This window comes from Polypterus senegalus, chromosome 5 (genome assembly GCF_016835505.1).
Source record: "Polypterus senegalus isolate Bchr_013 chromosome 5, ASM1683550v1, whole genome shotgun sequence".
NCBI lineage: Eukaryota > Metazoa > Chordata > Cladistia > Polypteriformes > Polypteridae > Polypterus > Polypterus senegalus.
In genome coordinates, this window is record NC_053158.1 from 108272932 (window position 1) to 108294105 (window position 21174).

The 21174-nt window shown below is 38.0% G+C and overlaps 1 protein-coding gene across 5 annotated transcripts in view; it reads left to right on the top strand.

Moving 5' to 3' along the window:
* slc12a7b (solute carrier family 12 member 7b) overlaps window positions 1-21174 on the top strand; it is a 275222-nt gene that overhangs the window by 226631 nt on the left and 27417 nt on the right. For 4 of the 5 annotated variants that reach the window (XM_039753208.1, XM_039753211.1, XM_039753209.1 and 1 more), the window contains exons 14-21: window positions 6928-7026; window positions 8024-8143; window positions 8433-8537; window positions 9264-9432; window positions 9797-9992; window positions 10745-10914; window positions 11113-11244; window positions 11751-11858. In XM_039753208.1, coding sequence (XP_039609142.1) covers window positions 6928-7026; window positions 8024-8143; window positions 8433-8537; window positions 9264-9432; window positions 9797-9992; window positions 10745-10914; window positions 11113-11244; window positions 11751-11858 — 1099 coding nt within the window. Of the gene's footprint in view, window positions 1-6927; window positions 7027-8023; window positions 8144-8432; window positions 8538-9263; window positions 9433-9796; window positions 9993-10744; window positions 10915-11112; window positions 11245-11750; window positions 11859-18832; window positions 18975-21174 lie in introns of those variants that run through there. The other variant, XM_039753212.1, reaches the window with a different exon arrangement.

Below are 21174 nucleotides of genomic sequence, written 5' to 3' on the forward strand. Positions count from 1 at the left end.
ACTTGCTTAGCTTAAAAATGTGGTGCCCCATGATAACGCACAGGTCTCAGACTGAAAACTAAAAAGCGGGGAGAGTCAGTGAGTAATACCAATGCAGGCATCAGCTTTCAGAATATTCAACTCAAAGGCATAAGTCTCACCAACTTTAGAGATGACCTTCAATTGCATGTTCAGAAAACAATGGAGGTTACGGTCAAGAAACTGGAAAGCCAATTTGAAAATATGTGGGTTAATACACAGCAAGAAAGCTCACATGGGTCTGCGATCATTTGCTGTTTCTCAGTCTTCTATCTTGATTCACAGATGATTTAACCATGTTTGGCGAAAATGAGACTGACATTTTTTAATCAACTGGTATCAAGAAGAATTCTTGAAAGCATGTGATGCCAGGTGTTTTGTCCTGTTGATGTCATATATTACTGTACTTTCCCATTTTGTTTTCTTGTTGTAGACTTTATCAGAATGCCTCAAATCCCCTAAACTTACCACTATTTATAAGGCATTATTCTTTTTAACTTCTCCCCACCTTCCCTTCTACATTTATAACCTCAGGCAATTATATAGAGTAAAAGGACAAACAGGAGTTAAGTTGCAAGTTAATAATGTATTATTAATAATATTCTTAAAGTAATAATGATGAAGCAGAGTACATCTGAATATTGACAACCATACAACCTGTAGTTTCAGGTGGCACACAGACTTGTAGTTGCTTAAATATCTCTAGGTAAGTCATCATTTCTGGTCAGCTTTCTTCAGGACAGGCTGCATGCCTGACTTAATATGGCTGCCAAGTTGTGCTTTCTGCTGGTGTTCTTTTCTTCATGGCCATGGTGTGTGTGAGAGAGAGGAGTAAGTAAAGCAACCAAATGTATATATTTGTCCAATTCCTTACACCAATAGGCCTTTATTGTACAGAATGGTCTCTGATTCAAAGCTGTGTTCAAAAGTGTGTGATTCATTGCATATTTTTATTTCAAATACAATTTGAAGAACTTGGATGTGCTCCTGATGACTTTTATCTGCTCCAGCTTGCTGCTTCTGTTTCTTTAGCTTTCTACAGTCTTCATATGTCATCAGATTTGGTGGTTCAAAATGAGACAAGTCCACACCTTCCACTAAATTAGCCCACTGCCATTTAAGTCCATCTATCCATCCATTATCCAACCCACTATATCCTAACTACAGGGTCACGGGGGGTCTGCTGGAGCCAATCCCATCCAACACAGGGCACAAGGCAGGAAACAAACCACGGGCAGGATGCCAGCCCACCGCAGGGTGTGCACACCCACACACACACACTAGGGACAATTTACAATTTCCAATGCACCTAACCTGCAATGTCTTTGGACTGTGGGAGAAAACCGGAGCACCCAGAGGAAACCCACACAGACACGGGGAGAACATGCAAAACTCCATGCAGGGAGGACACGGGAAGCGAACCCGGGTCTCCTAACTGCGAGGCAGCAGCGCTACCCACTGCGCCACCGTGCTGCCCACCATTTAAGTCTGTTATGCTAATTTTTTTCTTAATCTATGCTTTTTCTGTGTCTAACTGGTAATTAGACCACTGTCAAAAACTATTAATTTAAGCATGTCCAGAAGTACTCTTAACTTCAAAATTTGAAAGGTAACATACCAACTTGTGCCATTGCCAACCACCTCTGCCCAAGTGAGAACAGAGCATATATGCCTCTGCTTGAACTGGTCACAAACCAGCCCTTGTATCCAATCTTCACACATTTGGGGTTGACTTAGTTGCCTTTTGTGTTTTTCTACCCATTGTGTAACCCTTGATTGCCTTGAGTGTTTACCAGTATTGACTGGCATCACCACCATAAGACATCATAGTTATGCAACCCTCATCATTCCCCCTGTAGGTCACCTCTAGAACAGTTTGATAACCATATGCACAATCTCTGTGCTAAATGCCTCAGTTCAGAATTGGTCCACTGGTCTTGTGCCTGTACCACAGCTGACAACTGCAGCAGGGCTTCTGTGTGTTCCCAGTTAGATTGTACATAAACATCGGAGTCCATATGACTTGAAAATGTACCAGCTGCACTTGCTGATTTCAAAAGTTCACTCATTTTCTCAGTGTATTTTGTATTAAGTAACTAATTAATTAGTACCCAAATTTAATACTGTTATTTTTGGCATTCCTAACTGGTTTGCATAGTTTCCGCCTTTTCGAATGTACATTTGCTGCAGTATACCTTATATTGGAATACACTGTGTCCTGAACAAACTTATTTTTTTTGTTATTCAAACTATAGCTATTGTCACTAGTCCTATTATTATATGACAAGTGTCTTTTTTTGTGCTGGCTGCCTCTTCAGTTCTTCATCATGTCTTTGTTTTTAGTCTTTGCCTTTGGTCATTTCTTCTATTTTTGTTCCATAATGTCAGCAGGTCTGCAAAAAGGAAGGGGAAAAAGCAGTATCTGCCCATCTTATCTTCTTGGTTGTGAACATGGTACCAACACTCAAACTTTCCAGGCATTCATTAGTACAGCTTTGCCACTACACAAAGAGACCCACTTCAAACATTCTTTCAGCTTGGCTATACCCATAGCACACACCTTCAGACATTGAATAGGACCATTTTTCCTTTTTCCTCTCTTGTTCTGTTTCTTTCAAACCAACTGCTAAACCACTGCACTTTTTTCCAATTCAGTCATTTTTGTGGCAGCATTTTGAGACCTTTCTCACACAAGTAATTGAATTTCTTTCATTTCCACTGTGCCTTGCTTTAATTCCACACTTTCTTCAATCAGTTTTATTATTACATTGCTCAGTTTATGCCCTGCAGCCAACAGTGGCCATTCAAACTCGCCAGCTTCTCTGCCTTCTGTCTGATTTCTTTTTTCTAAATCAAATTTCGGTAGAGCACTGTTTACCTTTCCTAACAGTGGCAAAATATAGTAGCTATCAGTGTAGCATGTTCTTCCCTATCCTTTTGCTCACTCTCACATTCTCACTCTTTTTATCTGAGCTCTCATCAGTCTCTGGTAAGTCACCTGCCCATGTTTTAGGGTTCTAGTTAGATCCCATTACTACCACCCTAATTTTTACAATTGGCAGTTTACACTCCATTTTTTCCCTTGCATTCACTGTTTTCTTCTTTATCAATGGGTGTTCTAGATCCTATCACCTCGCATTTTTCATGCCAATTATTACATCTTTCAAAACTTAAACAATCCCACAACATTCCATTTTCACTTTCAACCACTTTACTGTTGTCTTTCTTATACTGTTCTTCCTCATCTTCTTATATAATACGCTACCATGGCTGTCAGTTTGTCTGTCCAGGATTTTAAATCACCTGTAGCTCGCAAACCGTTTGACCTATTGGTCTGAAATTTGGTACACATATTCTACGTGACGTAGAATCCACTCTCTGCAGCGGCCAACAGGGCGGCCTTGTTGTGCATGCATATTAAGTAATTGCAACAAACGCCAACTTCTTCCGTTGACATCTTTTTGTGTTAAAACTGATGAAGAGAAGAAGTGGGCCGCTAGGGTGGAGAAAAGAAGAGCTGCTCAGGAAGCAGCAAGCGCTTCAACCTCTGAGCAAACGAATGCTAAACATACAGAGAAAGAGGATGAAAACTATGAATGCTCAAGTCAAGTGTATTCACTGCACGTTATCATGCAGTCCGCTGTTACTGGTTACCAATAATACAAGATAGTAAACCTCTTATAACAGCCACTGTCTTCTTTATTATCTCCGTTTTCGTACTTTTAATCCTTCCAGCCCCTTTCCATTTTGTGGCATGCCCAGCTCAGCTTCTGTTTTCTCTACCTGCGCTACAGGTTTCCATTTCTTAGCTTTAGCCTGCTTGCCTGTGCCACTCCACTGGAAGATGGCTGCTTTTATTATGAATTTAGGGATTTCTGAGTCTGCAATGCTACTCTTAATACAATTTAAAAAATTCATTACGGGTTGGCCATCCTTTGCTCCTGTAAGCAAACATACATTTACCTTCCATTCCTATTCACACAAGCACTTACTATGAATGATGTCTACACTGTCATTCATTCATTAGTAATTTGCATAGGACTTGTTAAGGTTCCATACATTCAAGTACATGAGGGTGATGCTTGTACAGCCCATCATTTCCACAGTGCTCCAATTAGGGACTCGCTACTACCAGCACTAACAAAGTATTTATCAACTTACTATTCAAAATTTCATACCACAATGTCAGGACTGTACAAACAGAATGAAGATTGCTAAAAAATCTGTTTAAAGGCAAATTCTTAGAATCTATATATATGATTCACTAAGGCAAGACAACCATGAAAAGCGGCGTGGATTCACTAAGCCACCGACAAGTGAGACACCTATGGCGCACGCAGGAAGGAGCCATGCCCACCAACTCCAAGACCATTGGATACGACGACAACAACTCACAGAGCCACACCCACCAACTCGGACGCGACAACACAGAAAAACCGGCGTCATTTATATTAGTCTGTCGTAGAGGTCACATGCAGCTCCAAACCACGTTGACTGTTAATAAAGGCATGTTTCTCGCAGAGGTGAATCGCCATATGCAGCGTGTAAAACTATTTGTGAGGGGTATCCCATGGGATCCTTAAAACGTTCCTTTAAAACTGAGGTTAAAACACAATGAAGTGAGCAGTCTTTAAAAAATGAGTTTTCGGTTACGACGCACGACCGCGTGCACTATAGCAAACTGTTTTACACGCTACATACAGAAATTCGCATCGCGACAAACATGCATCTTCTTAGATACTCCTGCACTTTGTACACACCCCCCTCCCACCGTGATCGGGTGTCTTGGTGGATTATATATAGAAAGGCAGCCAAAACCGCACAGAGCAATGAAAAGTCTACGTGAGTCACAGGTGCATCTGGACTGTACAAAGACTCGAGTGACGAGTTGGAGGTGGGCACATGAGCAGGCAGTGTATACTGAACGAGAAACCAGCAGACTAGCATGATGGAGGGAGCGGAGTGGATGTCCTTCTCCTCTCCTCCCGCTCCACCCTGAGCGCCGCACAGACGATTGTGTGTTGGTTCGTTCCATGCATTGGTTAAAACCCAATGAAGGAAGCAGTCTTTAAAACCAATAAGCCCTGTGCCTGAGTTTCATTACCGTCTCACCTGCTTCACCAATGCAGGCCCCCCAACAGGTGATCCGGCGTCATTCCCATGACCCGCCGGGCAGCCAACAGGGTAACCAAAGTCTTTGGGTTCGGGGGGAGTATGGTTACAAAGCTGAAATTTAAAGGAATTGACGGAAGGGCACCACCAGGTGTGGAGCCTTTCGCTTCATTTGACTCAACACAGGAAACCTCACCCGGCCCGGACATGGACAGGATTGACAGATTGATAGCTCTTTCGATTCTGTGGGTGGTGGTGCATGGCAGTTCTTAGTTGGTGGAGCGATTTGGCTGGTTATTTCCAAAACGAGCGAGACTCCGCCTGCTAAATAGTTACATGACCCAACAGCGGTCGGCATCCAAATTCTTAGAGGGACAAGTGGCTTTCAGCCACGTGAGATTGAGCATTAACAGGTCTGTGATGCACTTGTATGTCCGGTACTGCACACGCTCTACACTGAATGGATCAACGTGTGTCTACCCGGCACGGGGAGGCATGGTAAGCCGTTGAACTCCATTCGTGATGGAGACCGTGGCTTCCAATTGTTCCCCACGAACGAGAAATTCCCAGTACGTGCGGGTCATACACTCGCACTGATTATGTCCCTGCCCTTTGTAAAGCCCCCCATGGTCGGGTGACTTGGTGGATTATATATAAAAAAAAAGCAGCCAGAACCGCAAAAAACAATGAAAAATCAATGTGGAAACTGACTGAGGCGGTGTTTGGAAAATTAACAGTCAACGTGACTCACAGGTGCGTGTGGACTGTACACCAATGAAAGCGACTCAGGTAGAGAGTTGGGGGCGGGCACATAAGCGGGCAGTGTGTTCTGAACGAGCGCCGTTCAACCCGTCCTTCGCTTTGGAAGGAGAAAGCGCGACGGCGCTCCTCCAGTTTTCAGTCACGGACAATTGTATGTTGGTTCGTAGCGTGCATTGTTACTTTTCTTGGTGGTTTATTAAATTACGGATTTTTCAAATGTTTATTTTTTCCTCTGTGCTTAAAAATCATTTAAATTAAAAAGCGGCCTGATTATGCGGCGTATGCTACGCCGTGGGTTGGCTAGTGTCTTATAGCAGTTTTTGGGATGTCTTTCTATCAGTTTTCCACAATATTATATATCTTGTTGAGCTCATGCTTATTGTACCTATTTCAGTATCTCAATGTGAATATGGCTTTTCAGCACAGGACAGAATAAAATCAAAAGTGTGAAACTCACCCAGTGTCTCAACCTTGAAGGATTTAGTCAGGATCAGCACAGAAGGCCCATCACTTGAGTAGCTTGATCCCGAGCTCTGTGTCAAGCATTGGCTCATTTCAAACATGAATAAAAGAAGACCAATTTACACTGAATGGCCCTCTGACTCTGACATTCCGATGTTTAGTGACACAGACTCTGAGCTTGAGTAAAATGCACTGTTCTTAATGATTATACATAGTTTGAAAGTTATAATGACATTTAGTTACCCAAATCATGAAGACAGTCACAAAAGTATATGGGAGTATGCACTGCACAGAAGAAGGAAAATAATTAGGCACACATTCATGGATTTTAGAAAGTTAAGAGCCTGAAAAATTAATATTTTATTATTTGGCACTATTGGCTTATTTTTTTTCTTTTAGAAGCCACTGGCTCCTTGAAGTGAATTTTTGTCTAGAGCTCTGTTTAACAAGAAAATGAAAACTAAGTACATATTTGGAAAGAAAATTATTTAAACACAAATAGCTGATGTTGGATTTTCTTTGAGATTTGACATGTGTATGCCGTAAAACAGATAACATTTTCCTCGTTTTCAGGTTTTTTTTAATGTGCTACATGTTTGTAAACCTGGCATGTGCAGTTCAGACACTTCTTCGCACACCAAACTGGAGGCCGCGCTTCAAGTTTTATCATTGGTAAGATTATTCAACGAAATATTTTGAATTATGATTTTGTGTTCTGATTTTAAATAACATTATTTCTTATTGATTACTTCACTTGTGCTAGGTTCACCTCTAAAACCTTTTGAAAGTAAATTCCAGGAACCTAGTTTCTGTTACTGTCTCAGTCAGTGCCGGAACTTTCTATCTTCAGATGTATTTTCCTCAAGTATTTCAATTTCTCCTAACATTCCAGTGTATACCTCTTTAGGGTAATTTGTGTCTGTGAAGTTTCTTGAAATGAGTGAGAGTGAGTGAGTGAGTGCAGCATGTGAGTGTACCGTGAGGCAGGCAGACAGACATACTATCCAAAACTGATTCTTACCTTGTGCCTAGAGTGAATGAGTCGTTGAAAGTCCTTGAACGTGTAATGGTAAAAACATTTTCAGAAAATTAATGGATGAAAAGATGGATGTTATTTACAGTCAGCCACAATGATTATTTTCTTAAATATGACTCAATGATTTCTGTCTCAATCTGTTATCTTCACATATACTGTATGTCTGCTTTAAAGTTACATTATAGTGGTAGTGTAATATACTATAAATACAATATATGACTTTTGCAATATATTTTTCCAACCAACTTTTATGATGTATGCCTCTAAACTGATCCATACTGTATTCTTAAAGGACTTTGATGTAATGTTGTATATGTATTGCTTGGAAGTTGTGGAACATGACATCTGTAGACTTAATTTAAAAATTTAAAGTAAATTACAGTGATATTTTCACTACATAAAATTGTATATTCAGGGTACATGCCAGAAACCTCTATAAATGACATGATATCTCATGAAGATTTAACATCCATTGGTGTAAAAGGCTGCTTGATATTATTCATTCAGTAAAATCTTCAAGTTAGCACCATCAGTTTATTTTCCTTCTTACTGTAAAAATAAATTTAAAATGTTTGTAATAGATATATTTTCCATTTGTTTTTTAAACTATTTTTTTCACAATGTTTCCAATAGGACACTTTCCTTCCTGGGAATGACTCTTTGCTTAGCCTTAATGTTCATTAGCTCCTGGTATTATGCTTTGGTGGCTATACTGATTGCTGGGTGCATATACAAGTATATTGAATACAGAGGGTAAGAGAATAAGCATTAAACTCTTATTGCTGATTTTATACGTTTTATTATAAATGTAAAAATAACTCTATAACAGTATTTAATAAATCACATTAGACAAAATAATGTAACTAGTGAAATAACATTTTTATATTTGCTTGTAATTTGTAATTACAGTGGATTCATGACAGTATTAATTGCAAGTATACTTGTAATTTGTAGACAGCATCTGACATGTTTGTTTTCTTATTAATAAATGTGCCCTGCAGACTATAAGTGCTAATTATTATTTTTTTTTATATTCCCTCAGTGCGGAAAAAGAATGGGGGGACGGCATCAGAGGCCTGTCTCTCAATGCAGCCCGTTATGCACTGATCAAGCTTGAAGATGGACCTCCTCACACTAAAAACTGGCGGTAGGTTCTTTAATTCAAGGAAAAGTTAACAAGTTTATTAATGTTTGTTGAGAAGTTTGTGCCTACATCTTGTTTAAAACTATGTAAAATGGATCCAGGACCCATATTATGAACAGTCTCATGAAGCATGAATGTTTTGGAATTACTTTAAACTTATACCAACCTAGGTTAAAATCTCTCAGATAGCCTTGTGTTTTATAACACAATCTAAACCAAACAAAACTCTACATTGTCTTATTTGCCCCACAAAACAAATGACCTGGGGTTCTGCAACCTTCTCCATTTCTTGTTCATTGCTTTTGCTGCACATCTTGTACTTTAGGGACACAAATTAATATAAGTGTCTTATTAAATTCAGGAGACAGAAGATAGATAGGCAAATAGCCAAGTGGACATGTCAGGTATTCTTGCTTGGGATTTGATAGTTCCTTCACTGCTCATAAATGTTTAAGAATTTCAGAATACTTTTTGTATTTTGACTCTCTACAGCTTAGATTACTGAGCAATTACATTCTGGAGTTCTCTCCAAGATAACAGTATTTCAGATGATAATACACTTGCTTTTAAACAGGCATTCTAAGGAGCAGAAATTAATAGCTGCCATGGTAGCCCTCAGTTTCTTTGGAAAATACATGTCTCAGCTAGAAATTTATACCTTAGCACCTGTAACTTTATTATAGTGTATTTTTAATCATCCTGTAGAAACAAAAATATTTTTTCTTTTAGTCCTCAACTGCTTGTACTGCTAAACCTTGACTCTGAACACAATGTTAAGCATCCAAGGCTTCTGTCTTTAACCACACAACTGAAAGCCGGCAAAGGACTTACAATTGTTGGCTCTGTTCTGAAGGGAACCTATTTAGAAAAGCGTTCAGATGGAAAGAGATCAGAACAGGTACTCCATAATTTGCAGCATTACATGATTTTCTTAATTTCTACTTACTTAACATGTATCATTTTAAACATAAAAAGTGCTGTACTGTCCTAAAAAAGAATATTTTTCTTTATATAAAGCAGTTTTTATTTGAAATATAAGAAAAATCATGATCTTGTTTCATCATGAAAAATAATTTATTTTTCTTTAGTATTACTGTTTAGACTGTATTAATAAATAATTATACAGTGCATGTATTCATTTTCTGCTTAGTGTAAGCTTTTGTATAATTTGAAATCATTTGAATTTTAATCATAGAATGTCTCCAGCTGATAAAAGAATATTTCTGTTAATTTTTTTTCCCTTAATCTCCCTTCTGTTGTAGAATATCAAAGCAGTGATGGCTGCAGAGAAAACTAAAGGTTTTTGCCATGTAATTGTGTCTTCCAATTTAAAAGATGGATTTTCACATCTGATCCAATCAGCTGGACTTGGAGGAATGAAACACAACACTGTACTAATTTCCTGGCCGCAATTATGGAAACAGCCAGATGATCCTCTTTGTTGGCAAAATTTTATAGGTTAATTTTCTTTCTATTGTGTAATATTTACCACATAATTTATGAATCATGCTACTTTTAAAGGAGAATATGGTTAAATTTCCCTTGGCGATATGATTTTTATTTCAGTATGCAAACAACAAAGTTTTTTTTTCTATTTGTTATGTGTGACACTGTCAGTCTGCATTCAGTTGCTTACTGTACTGATACTACTCATCTGACTTTTGGTTGGACACACTGAATTTAACTGTGCTCTGTACATATGGTAGTAATACTATTACTAATAGGAATTCAACTTGGGCTTGCTTCATTCTAGTTACAGCATGAAACAATATGGTATGTTAGTATGGACTTTTAAGAGTCAATGCTCGAACTGCAGAGTCCTGACATCTTAATAGTATGTTAATAACATTTGCATTAAAAAAATATTATGTATTGATTAACAGACCATACATCTTGTTAACTGGCAGGTAAAAGTAAATATTCACAACCTTTTAGTTAAGATTTAAAAAAAAAAATCATATTTGAGTTTTTTGGAAATACAAGTGTGTATCTTTTAAAGTCATCATCTTAAGGTAAATCGAAACATCTTTAATAGCACACTGTAAATAATCCAGCTCTTTAAATACCCTGATCTTTTTGTTTGTGACAGAATTTATAGGCTGATCTATTTGGAAACTCTATCAGTATTAAAATAGATTGTGTGTGTTAAGCACAAATTCATTACTCTGCTTTAGTATTTAGAAATTATTACATTCATTATTATGTTTCAGATATTGTAAGAGATACTACTGCAGCACATCAAGCCTTACTGGTTGCCAGAAATGTGGATTCATTCCCAGACAATCATGAGCGTTTCAGTGAAGGGACGATTGATGTCTGGTGGATAGTTCATGATGGGGGATTACTTATGCTATTGCCATTCCTACTTCGACAGCACAAGGTATTTCTGAATTAATGTGCAAGTAATTCTGAAAGACTAAACAAAAAAAATGTGAAATAGTTTTCCAAGTAGTGAAGTTAATCATCCAATCTTCTATACTAATTTACTAATTTTCTACTGATTACATAAAGGTGTTTATTCCTACTAATGAATTCATTCCAAACAGTGAATAAATCAAATATTCATATGTCTCTGCAGGTTTGGAGGAAATGCAAAATGCGCATATTTACTGTAGCTCAAATGAATGACAACAGCATTCAGATGAAAAAGGATTTGCAGAAATTTTTGTATCATTTGCGCTTAAATGCTGAAGTTGAGGTTGTTGAAATGGTAAGTTTTTACATAATACCCATCAGAGTTTCTAACCTAGAAAGTCTGTAGACCATATCTTTCAGACTACAAAAACAGGTTTTTCAATTTTGTATAAAGTTAGAACCATATATTGTACATCTATTAATTTAGGTGCTTTACTTTGCCAACATTAAAAGATATGTTGAAAGTGAGACCAAAACTACAAGATGGTAATTGATTCAACACTTTAGATATGGATTGCTTGGAATATGTATGTGAAGTGCAGTGAACTAATGTCTTCTAAGATAAAACATGACCAAAGCACTTTTTCAAAAACAAAACTTCAAATCCATATATACTGTTGTTTAGTTTAAGGTAATGTAGTACCTTGATCATGTTCAGGATTTAGATAATTGTCTTGGAAGCATTAGGAGAATAGAAAATATACTCTATGGTTACCCTGTACTTATTGTTTAATTAATTTCAATGTATTATTGTATAGAACAGATAAGTTGCACATCTAATTTCTAAATTCTTTCTTTTAGCATGAAAGTGACATCTCTGCTTTCACATATGAAAAAACCTTGGTAATGGAACAGAGGTCTCAAATGCTAAAGCAGATGCAACTTTCCAGAACAGAAAGGGAACGAGAAGTAAGTCATTGATTTTTCTTGCTGCAGGATTTGAAGGAAGCAAAGTAAAGTAATGGTCTTGTATTATAATTTCACTGATTACAGAGCAGGCATAATTCTGATATTTAAAAAGTTTACTATTATTGAAGTATAAATTTACGATGAGGTAGCTTAATAAGCAAAAGTAGCCCTTTCCACACAGGCATCTGTGATTTAAACAAATGCATTAAAACGAATAAGTTGTCCATTAACGCAGATTTGTTGTGCAAATTTAAATGCATATTTTTTAATCAAGCAGTCTATTTGGATGGCACTAGCATTCACTTATATTAGGATTTTTTCATCCAAAGTCTGCTCCTTGTTTGGTACCAACTGATTTGGCATCCATCATAGGAAAGATGAATGAATCCATACATTGTCTAGGTAACATTTATCATGAGTGTACTTTTGCATAATTATTAATAGTAAAAGTAAAGTTTTGTTATGTAACTGTAGAGTGATGAGTTAAAAGACTATATATTTTTCCCTTCACATATCACAGCTGTAGTTTATTTTTGGTAATTTTATTTTTAAACACAATATATGACAGAGTCATATTGTGAATTTAAGTTTTAACTGCTTGATTTATATTAGATATTAGATTGGATGGATAAGAAAAGACAAACCTGCTCATTCAAAGTTTTGTCCAAATCCTAATGAACAATGGACTTTAATTCAGACAATAGACTCAATGCTGCTGAGTCTCAGTTTATTCTTAACAAATGCTTTTTCCTTCCTCTCTAATGCTTCTCTAGAGACAAAGCTCATCCACTTTTATTGTTCCTGGAATGCTTCCTATTTACTAAAATGAAAGCTTAAGAGAATAAAGAGGGAAGATGTTTTCGGGTCTTGGTAAAGAATTAAGGGTGTTAGGGAATATTGTGTCAAATTATTTGAGTTTCAGTGGACTATGTACTCTGACCAAATGTCAAAACTCTAAATGAGTAGATTTCATCCAATGCTTTCAAAGTCTGCTAGCAAAATTAATTTAATCAAGGGGTTTGTAAAATATTGTTGCCAAACTGTTAAGCAATGGATAATGACTGGAAAAAATATCATTTTTTCTTTAATCAATATAAACATTCTACACAAGATAGCAAGCTTAAAAATTTAAAGCATACTTGTGCATGATCACATTATTCACCTGTACAGTTCATCCTTTCCTAATTACAGACTTGCATACATACTTTAGTAGGAGAACATGTCTATTGGATGCCATGTAGCAGTAACACATTTTAGTAGTACTTTCAACACAATGTTTTTAAATAAGTCAAGTTTTCCAGTGCTGTTAAGTCTAACTTTTTTCCCCCAACTGTTATGGTTTCAATATAAGAATGTTTGGAATAGAGAAGAAGTGAAACCTCGTTTATATGGGGCTTCAGTTGTAAAGTAGTAAACAAAGTATGCAAAGAAAGTCATGGGGATCAGAATTTGAATACATAGAAAAAGGCTTGAAATATGCGTACACAGCTTTCCACACAAATGTATAAATTTACATAAGAAAACTTGACAGGACAACATGGATATATTTAGAACATTAGAACAATCTAGACGGGAACTGGCCATTCAGCCCAACAAAGCTTGCCAGTCCTATTGACTTAATTCTTATAAAAAAACATCAAGTCTAATCCTACTGTCTACCACACTACTTAATAGCTTATCCTAACTGTCTATGGTTGTCCATTTAAAGAGAACCTTCCCAATGTTTGTGCAAAATTTACCCTTAACAAGTTTCCAATTGTGTCCCCGTGTTCTTAATGAACTGATTTTAAAATAATAGTCTCAATCCATTTTACTAATTCCCTTCATAATTTTAAGCACTTCAATTGTCTCCTCTTAATCTACTTTTGCTTAAACTCATAATTCATGCCCTGTAACCCAGGAATCAACATAGTCACTCTTCTCTGGACTTTTCCTAGCACTGCTATGGCCTTTTTGTAGCCTGGAGACCAAAACTGTACCCAGTACTCCACATGAGGCCGCACCAGTGCATTATAAAACTTTAGCATAACCTCCTTGTATGTTTACTCTATACGTCATGCTATATAACCTAAAATTCTGTTAGCCTTCTTAATGGTTTCTGAATACTTTCCTGAAGTTGATACTCTATTGCAACTCATAAATCCTTCTCGTAAGATGTACTTTACATTTCCAGACACTCTCATTGTGTATTCAGACCTAACATTTTTACTTTCTACGTATAATAATTTACATTTACTGACATTAAATTTCATTTACTAAAAGTCTACCCAAGCCTGTATGCTGTCCAAGTCTCTCTGTAATGATTCAACAGATTCCAGATTATTTGCCATTCCACCTATCTTGGCATCATCTGCAAACTTTACCAGCTTGTTACTTATATATATGTATGTATGTAATCAAGGGGCAACAATGAGACGACCCTTAAAACAGGAATGGTTTAACAGGTGGAGGCCACTGCCATTTTTCCCTCCTCATCTTTTCTGACTGTTTTTTCACTAGTTTTGCATTTAGCATAGTTTTGGCTGACCCTGTGTTCGGGTTCAGCGGGTTGGAAAATGGATGGATGGATGGATAGTTTTGGCTACGGTCAGTGTCAGTACTGGTAGCATGAGGCAATGGACCCTACAGAGGTTGCACAGGTAGTCCAGCTTCTCGAGGATTGCCCATCAATACGTGCCATTGCCAGAAGGTTTGCTGTGTATCTTTGCACAGTCTCAAGGGCATGGAGATTCCAGGAGACAGGCAGTTAATCTGAGAGAGCTGGACAGGGCCGTAGAAGGTCCTTAACCCATCAGCAGGACCGGTATCTGCTCTTTTGGGCAAGGAGGAACAGGAGGAGCACTGCCAGAGCCCTACAAAATGACTTCCAGCAGGCCACTGGTGTGAATGTCTCTGACCTAACAATCAAAAACAGACTTCATGAGGGTGGCCTGAGGGTCCAATGTCCTCTAGTGGGCCTTGTGCTCACTGCCTGGGACAGTGGAGCTCAATTGGCATTTGCCATAGAATACCAGAATTGTCAGGTCCACCACTGGCGCCCTGTGCCTTTCACAGATGAGAGCACGTTCACCCTAAGCATATGTGACAGATGTGAAAGGGTCTGGAGAAGCCGTGGAGAACATTATGCTGCCCGTAACATTGTTCAGCATGACCAGTTTGGTGGTGGGTCACTGATGGTCTGGGGAGGCATATCCATGGAGGGACACATAGACCTCTACAGGCTAGACAACGGCACCTTGACTGTCACTGCCATTAGGTAACGGGATGATACTTGGTCCATATCAGTATAGACAACCAGCATGACGTTTTCCCATTGAGATATGATGTGTTTTCAAAAAGTTCCTTTAATTTTTTTGAGCAGTTTATATTAAAAATAGCAGTAGCCCATCACTCTTAACATTAGCCAATTCTGAGGTTCCTGTGTCTGAGCCAATTTTGCACCCATTTACAAATATCTCCCTTAACTCCCACTTCTTTTAGTTTGATGCCCAGTCTCTCATGTGGCACCTCATCTAATGCTTTCTAAAAGTCCAGATAAATAATATTGTATGCTCCACTTTGGTAATACCCTTTTGTTGCTTCCTCATTGTATTCCAACATATTAGTAAAGTTTGACCTCCATCTTCTGAACCCGTGCTGTTCATGCTCAATCTTACCCTTAATAATTCCTTCCACTAATTTTCCTGTGATAAAGTTAAACTTACTGTCCTATATTTGCTGGAATCAGCCATAATACCCATTTGATATAAGGGGATAATATTTGCCATAATCCGAGCAGCACTTCCCCTTTTACAATATCTAAATCACTCTGTACCTCCTTAATAGTCCCTTTTACTGCTGGGAGGTTATCTACTTCCTCATTGGTGAAGACCTCAGAAAAATAAGAGTTTAGAGCATCTGCTTTTTCACTGTCTGTATTTTTTAATTCCCCTTTACTCTTCTTGATGCACTTCACCTCCTCCTTGACAATCCTTTTACTACTAAAATACTGAAAAAAATCCATTTGAGTTATTTTTTCCCTTACCTTCTATATTACTCTCTAACTGCCTTTTGGCCTCTCCAATATCCTTCTTAATGGTTGCCCTCATGCTTTCATATACCCTACGATTCACATTGGAGTTATTAGTCTTATAAGCATTATACAGCTGTTTTTTTCCTTAATCCACTGTGGAGTTTTTTCTAAATTTCCTACTAATTCCAAATTAAGGTATGTGCCTGTCCTCCATTACATGTAAAATGTTTTGAAACCTGTTCAACTGCTGCTTGACTGTCTACACACTTAAAAACTTATCCCAGTTTATCCTCCTTAGACTTTGCCACATCTGCTCAAAATAAGTCGTGCCAAAGTTAAACTTAACATTGTATTACAGTGCATCTGGAAAGTATTTACAGCGCATCACTTTTTCCCCATTTTGTTATGTTACAGCCTTATTCCAAAATGGATTAAATTCATTTTTTTTCCTCAGAATTCTACACACAACACCCCATAATGACAACATGAAAAACGTTTACTTGAGATTTTTGCAAATTTATTAAAAATAAAAAAATTGAGAAAGCACATGTACATAAGTATTCACAGCCTTTGCTATGAAGCTCAAAATTGAGCTCAGGTGCATCCTGTTCCCGCTGATCATCCTTGAGATGTTTCTGTAGCTTAATTGGAGTCCACCTGTGGTAAATTCAGTTGATTGTACATGATTTGGAAAGGCACACACCTGTCTATATAAGGTCCTACAGTTGACAGTTCATGTCAGAGCACAAACCAAGCATGAAGTGAAAGGAATTGTCTGTAATTCTCTGAGACAGGATTGTCTCGAGGCACAAATCTGGGGAAGGTTACAGAAATATTTCTGCTGCTTTGAAGGTCCCAATGAGCACAGTGGCCTCGATCATCCGTAAGTGGAAGAAGTTCGAAACCACCAGTATTCCTAGAGCTGGCCGGCCATCTAAACTGAGCGATCGGGGGAGAAGGGCCTTAGCCAGGGAGGTGACCAAGAACCCGATGGTCACTCTGTCAGAGCTCCAGAGGTCCTCTTTGGAGAGAGGAGAACCTTCCAGAAGGACAACCATCTCTGCAGCAATCCACCAATCAGGCCTGTATGGTAGAGTGGCCAGACGGAAGCCACTCCTTAGTAAAAGGCACATGGCAGCCCGCCTGGAGTTTGCCAAAAGGCACCTAAAGGACTCTCAGACCATGAGAAACAAAATTTTCTGGTCTGATGAGACAAAGATTGAACTCTTTGGTGTGAATGCCAGGCGTCACATTTGGAGGAAACCAGGCACCGCTAATCATCAGGCCAATACCATCCCTACAGTGAAGCATGGTGGTGGCAGCATCATGCCGTGGGGATGTTTTTCAGCTGCAGGAACTGGGAGACTAGTCAGGATAAAGGAAAAGATGACTGCAGCAATGTACAGAGACATCGTGGATGAAAACCTGCTCCAGAGTGCTCTTGACCTCAGACTGGGGCGACAGTTCATCTTTCAGCAGGACAACGACTCTAAGCACGCAGCCAAGATATCAAAGGAGTGACTTCAGGACAACTCTGTGAATGTCCTTGAGTGGCCCAGCCAGAGCCCAGACTTGAAAAAGTGATGCGCTGTGAATACTTTCCGGATGCACTGTATATTATGTTTCCTTGACCCAAGTAGTTCAATCACCTATCCTGATTATCGCAAAATACTAAATCTAGACAGGATTCGCCCCACGTGGGTTCTTTACTATGTTAAAAAACACTCACTGGCTATTTTTAAAAAGTCCTATTCTTGTGCTCCGCTATTTGCAAAGTTATCCCAGTTAATATTAAGGTAGTTAAAGTCCCCCATGACTATAATATCCCATTGTAAGCTTGCCTTTTTAATATTATTAAAATAATGTGTGTTGAAATTACTGTCTGCATTGGGCAGACTATAGTACTCTCCTAAAATAAAATCTTTCCCATATGCTTTGCAGGCAAAGCCACATGTCTTCACTAAGATGGGGCTCATCTTAGCGTTTAAATTCTGTTTGACATAAACAGCATCCCCGCCTCTTTTTCTGTTCTGCCTATCCTTCCTAAAAAATGTGTGTCCCTCCTTGTTATTCTCATCTCCATCTTTGTTTATATAACCAGGTTTCCGTTATTGCTATAATGTCATAATTATGCTCCTCTACATACAACTCCAACTCACTTGTTTTATTTTTGGTATTTCTAGCATTGAGGCAAGCTATTTTAACGTGTTACTTGTTTTACTTTTACTTTTAAACATTGGGTTAGAATTTACATTACCATGCATTTTTAGTTTTACAATATATTTTGTTCCTCTATGTGTACAGTTCTAAACTGGCCTGTTCTAAACACCAAAACCCAAACACCTCTGGCCCCACCCATCATACCCTAGTTTAAACAATCCTCAACCAACTTACCCATATACCTTATTCCTTTATTAAACGCTGTCCACTCACTCAGTTTGTACTACTTTGCATTAGTGAACACTTAATATTGTTGCCTTTTTAACTGATCTACTTTCCTGACCTCTAAGAACTGTTCAATCTATAAAGACTTGCTTTGTGAATATATGCTGCTAGTTAATTTCTTCTTTTCCTACAGCTGCCTGCGTAGCTTACGGTTAACTGTATGCTTAAGTGCCACTTTGAAGTCAGCTGCTGCCTTTCTTTTTTTACCCACTAAGGAATCGCCATGATGCTGGTTATTTACTTACTAGTGTGAATACAAATAACAAGGGCAAGTACAGTACACGTAACAAGTAACTTTTCCAAATGCACCCACAAACGCCCAGCTGCTTTTGCTCCTGTGCTGTTGAAAAGCAAGCAAAAAAAACCTTTTAAAGGGATAAAAGCTTTAAAAATTCCTGCATGTTTCCTTAGCAGCAATCAAAACACAAGTTTTTAAAGGAGCAACATATGTTTTTTTAACTCCCAGCCACTTCTCTTTCGTTTGAAAAGACATCTTGTGTCACTTCTCTATCTCCAGCATGTTTACAGCAAATCTGATCCATTTGTATGCAACATTTTGGAGAAACTTGGAAATGACAACACCCTTGATCTGGTGAGTGTAACCACGCAACACAGTCCTGGATTCAAATAATGGAGCTTCATTGATTATCAACACTTTTCCAAAGTGCACACAGCCAAATGCAATCAATGTTCTGAGGCTCCTTCTTTCCTTTTGTTCCTCCATGTGAGTGTCACCTGCTGCCTCCCAATTCTTGACTGTCTGAGGTGAGGTTGAGCGTCTCCTTTAAATCAGAACTGGAAGTATTTACGGTATTAGAATGTGGTCTGTTGGAAACAATTCTGAGTCAGGCAAAAGTCCCACAAAGCAGGGATTGTAAACACTTGCAACACCCCATACTGGCACCCACCAAACCTAAGAGGGATATACTCTGGGACTCCAATTCTCAGCATGTCCTCTGGGTATCTGAATGCTTACCGAGGCACAGGGATGCCACAATCTAGTGGAATTGAGAAAATATTCACCAGTTATCATCTCCCCTCTATCCCTCCATTGCACTGGTCTTCGGACCAGGTAAAGGTCAATCGTGGCCAGGATGCCAGCCCATATATGCCATCTATTACAAGGGAAATGCAGCCAAACCAACTAAATAATAACTCGTGCACAAAATACTGTAAATCATATTATTGAGCTTTTATAATATGCATTGACTTGGCAAACATAATAAACCTCAAAAGTGATAAATATATATATACACTCAGTTGTAGGTCTTTTTTAAAAGGGTCAATCTGCTGCTTGTTTTGATGAAACTTTTTTGGTTTTATATCAGCTGCCTGTTGTTGACCAGTTCCCTGAGAAGTGACAAGTCAGGAATATCTCAGTCAAGCTTCAATCCATCATGTGTGCTGTGAAGGAAACCATTCACCAACTGGCGAGGCACTATATCTGGTTTTTGTATGGTTTGGGTGTACATACATAAAACATAATGTTTTGCCAGCATAAAAAAAGCAGTTTGCAACATTGTCTGTTTCTTCTAACCTAACCATAGCACTTTAAAGAATGAAGCGTCTTTTGTTAACCATAAGCAGTTCCATTCCATTAACACACAACTTCAGTTGTGCCAGGATGAGACTGAAACATGTCATGGCTCTGTAGCCTGGGGTCAACCTGAGACTCATATATTTTGAAGCAACGTATTGTAGCTTTGGTAGAAGTGATGGTGCTATATGTGGTGGCTGGCTTGTTGATAAGTAACTGGCTGAACCCTCAGATTTTCATATGGTCTGTACTATTCATCATAACAACAATCATGTCATTACTGCTGCTCACTCAGATTCCTTTCATATTACACCTTTTCCTGACAGTCTAGAATGTAGAGGAGAGCGACTTTAATGCAGCACATGATCTTGCTCACTCCTGAGTTGTGGAGTGCAGCTGCATCTGTTGGAGTCGCAAAGCTTCAAGTGTGAGGTTGCTCTATTAGCCAATGAAGGTCTGCATGGTTGCATATGTATGAGGTTGATTAGCATAGTCCATGTATGGTTGTTTTAGAGCAGCAACCACCTAAATTATTTTTTCTTTCTTTTACAATTAAAAAAGTACTTTATTATGTAACACTTGTAATTTGTGAAGCTGGGACTGTCAACTGTCACTGAAGTATTCTTTGGGTACTGAAGAATTCATTTAACTTCTGTACTGCTTTTCAGATCATATTTTTGTTCATTTTCATTATTCTATTTCTTTTACATTCTACAGACCTATGTGAAAAAAGAAAAGTATTTGTTAAATATGAGATAAAGTAACATTTAAATATCTTAATGCTTTTCACCAGAGATATTTTTCTTTCACAGAAGGAATAGTTTATTAAGTAACATTACCACTTCCACCTTTTCTAACTTTATTTCCTGCATTCTAAATACTGGTTACTTCTGTGTCATAGAAAATGTTTCTATGATTCCTAACATACAGTTCAGTTAAAAAAAATTCAAATATTAAAAACATTGCTTTCACTTTTATTGTCATTTGTATTGTGTTCTATTTTAAGTGTGCTTGCATTTTACATGGTAAAGTTTACCTGCCATGTAAGGTTCCTTCAGCAGAGATTCTGTTGTAAGATTAAATTTCTCTTCTAGTACACCACATTTATAACGTAAGTTATGCTTAAAAAGAAAAGCTGCTTTTCCAACTTTGTCACTCTTGGATTGAACCTAATTATCAAATTACTATTCATTTTATTTAAGAAATAGCTTTGACTTTTCACTGATTACCTCAACATTTTGGTGATGCTAATATTATTTGGATTTGATTCTGGTATTATTGCATTACATTTAAAATCATCATCATTGATCTTGTTGTCCATG